The 1940-nt window shown below is 45.3% G+C and overlaps 1 protein-coding gene across 2 annotated transcripts in view; it reads left to right on the forward strand.

Annotated features, from left to right (window-relative positions):
• LOC102303335 (protein mono-ADP-ribosyltransferase PARP14) overlaps positions 1-1940 on the forward strand; it is a gene marked incomplete at its 5' end in the record, with an annotated part of 33074 nt that overhangs the window by 17117 nt on the left and 14017 nt on the right. For both annotated transcript variants that reach the window (XM_042215575.1, XM_042215576.1), the window contains 1 exon segment: positions 1696-1932. In XM_042215575.1, the coding sequence (XP_042071509.1) occupies positions 1696-1932 (237 nt within the window).

Below are 1940 nucleotides of genomic sequence, written 5' to 3' on the forward strand. Positions count from 1 at the left end.
CAGAGATTATGGTTTCGTTTCAGCCTAAATAATCCACGTGTGTTATTTAGGTCCTTGGACACTGTTCTTAATACTCCGTTGAATGTCTGTTTGGAAGTTTCTCCTAATATTTCCAATAATTTTCTGAACTTTTTTATTGAAAAGGTTGTCACCACCAGGGCTCTTATCACAGCTCCTGACTCTGACCCTCGGTCTCTGCCCCTTGCGCTGCTGTTTTCACTCAGTTTGAACTTGTGACGCTCTCCACTTTAGAGGATGTGGTTCGCCACATAAAGCCCACAGGTTCCCCTCGGGATCCTTTTCCTCCACAAATTGTTTTTAGTCAGCTGAAAGATTTTCTAGTTTATAATGGCGTCTTTGAGGTTTTTCAGTCAGGTTTTAAAAGCCTTCATTGTCACGGTGGTGGAACGGACTCAGGCGCAGACTGAGGTAGCACGGTTCAACAACACTTTATTAATCACTCCGGTGCGCTATATACACATGAAGGGGGGGGAGAGACACCAGGGTCCCGGGGGTCAATAGGGGGGAAACACACGTCTTCACTCTTGCTCCACTCCTTGTCCAAACACTCCTCACACGAGCAACCCACTCACACTCACGGGCACCAGGAATCAAAACGGGCGGGTCCAGATAAACCTATAAACATAGACCAGGGTAAGTTGGCGGCAAGCACGGGAACAACTAATTCACAATGAAGCCAGGCAATACTGACGAGGGTCACTCAATATTCCAGCGACGAATAGCTCAGAGCCCCAGCCTTAAGAAGAGCCAGAGGTCGACTGCAATTCACTCGAGATCAGCTGCAGGTGCATGGGCCAAGGGCGGGAGCTGTCAGAGCTCCGCCCAGGCAGACAGGTAGGAGAGAGAGACAGAGAGAAAAACAACAAACACTTGTGGCCACACTGGGCTGGCCGGGGAGGCACAGGGACCATGACATTCATAGCACAGAATCTGCATTATTAAGGGTTTTTAATAACAACCTTCTGGCATGTGATTCTGGTAACCATGTTGTTCTTGTCTTGCTTGACCTAGCTGCTGCTTTTGACACCATAGAACACAATATTCTAATTTCTCAATTACGTGATGTACAGTGGTTTGCAAAAGTATTCGACCCCCTCGAACTTTTCCACATTTTGTCACATTACAGCCACAAACATGAATCAATTTTATTGGAATTCCAGGTGAAAGACCAACACAAAGTGGTGCACACGTGAGACGTGGAACCAAAATCATACATGATTCCAAAGGGGGCTGAATAATCACGCACACCCCACTTTTCAGTTATTTATTTGTAAAAAATGTTTGGAATCATGAATGATTCTGGTTTTCTGGAGTTTAATGTCTTCTGAAGCATATTTTCAAAGTGGTTATATGCAATAAAATCCAAAAATAATTTCCTTGTTATCATTTAATGTGAATTATCAAAGGAAAAACTTTTACTGTGGGGCTGAATATTTGGCTCAGGGTTGTTTTTGCTGTTTTAACGTTGGTATTTTACAAAAATCTAATCCGGCCAGCCTGAGCAGACGCCTGCTTTGCTGTAAGCAGTTTGGTATCGTCTGCCACACTGTGCAGACATTTAATTCCTCGGCCATTTGGTTTTAAAAATGAAAATCATAAAATGTTTTTGTATTTTTGCGTGAACCGTTGATTGTTAAAGCTTAAACTTTGTGCCATTTTGCTTTTGTTCCACAGTCTGACGTCATCGTCAACACCATCTCAGAGGACATGAACCTGAGGCAGGGAGCTGTGTCCAAAGCCATCCTGTCAGCGGCTGGAGGGAGTCTGCAGGACGCCATCTACTCTGAAGCCAGAAGGAACACACTGCGAGACGGGGAAGTCGTCGTCACTGACGGCTACAACCTCACATGTCTCAAAGTCTTTCATGCTGTTTGTCCATCCTGGGACAACGGAGGCGGCCAGGCAGAGGAGGTGAGGCT

Source organism: Haplochromis burtoni, unplaced genomic scaffold, assembly GCF_018398535.1.
Source record: "Haplochromis burtoni strain Fernald_Lab_line unplaced genomic scaffold, NCSU_Asbu1 Contig_766, whole genome shotgun sequence".
NCBI classification, from domain to species: domain Eukaryota; kingdom Metazoa; phylum Chordata; class Actinopteri; order Cichliformes; family Cichlidae; genus Haplochromis; species Haplochromis burtoni.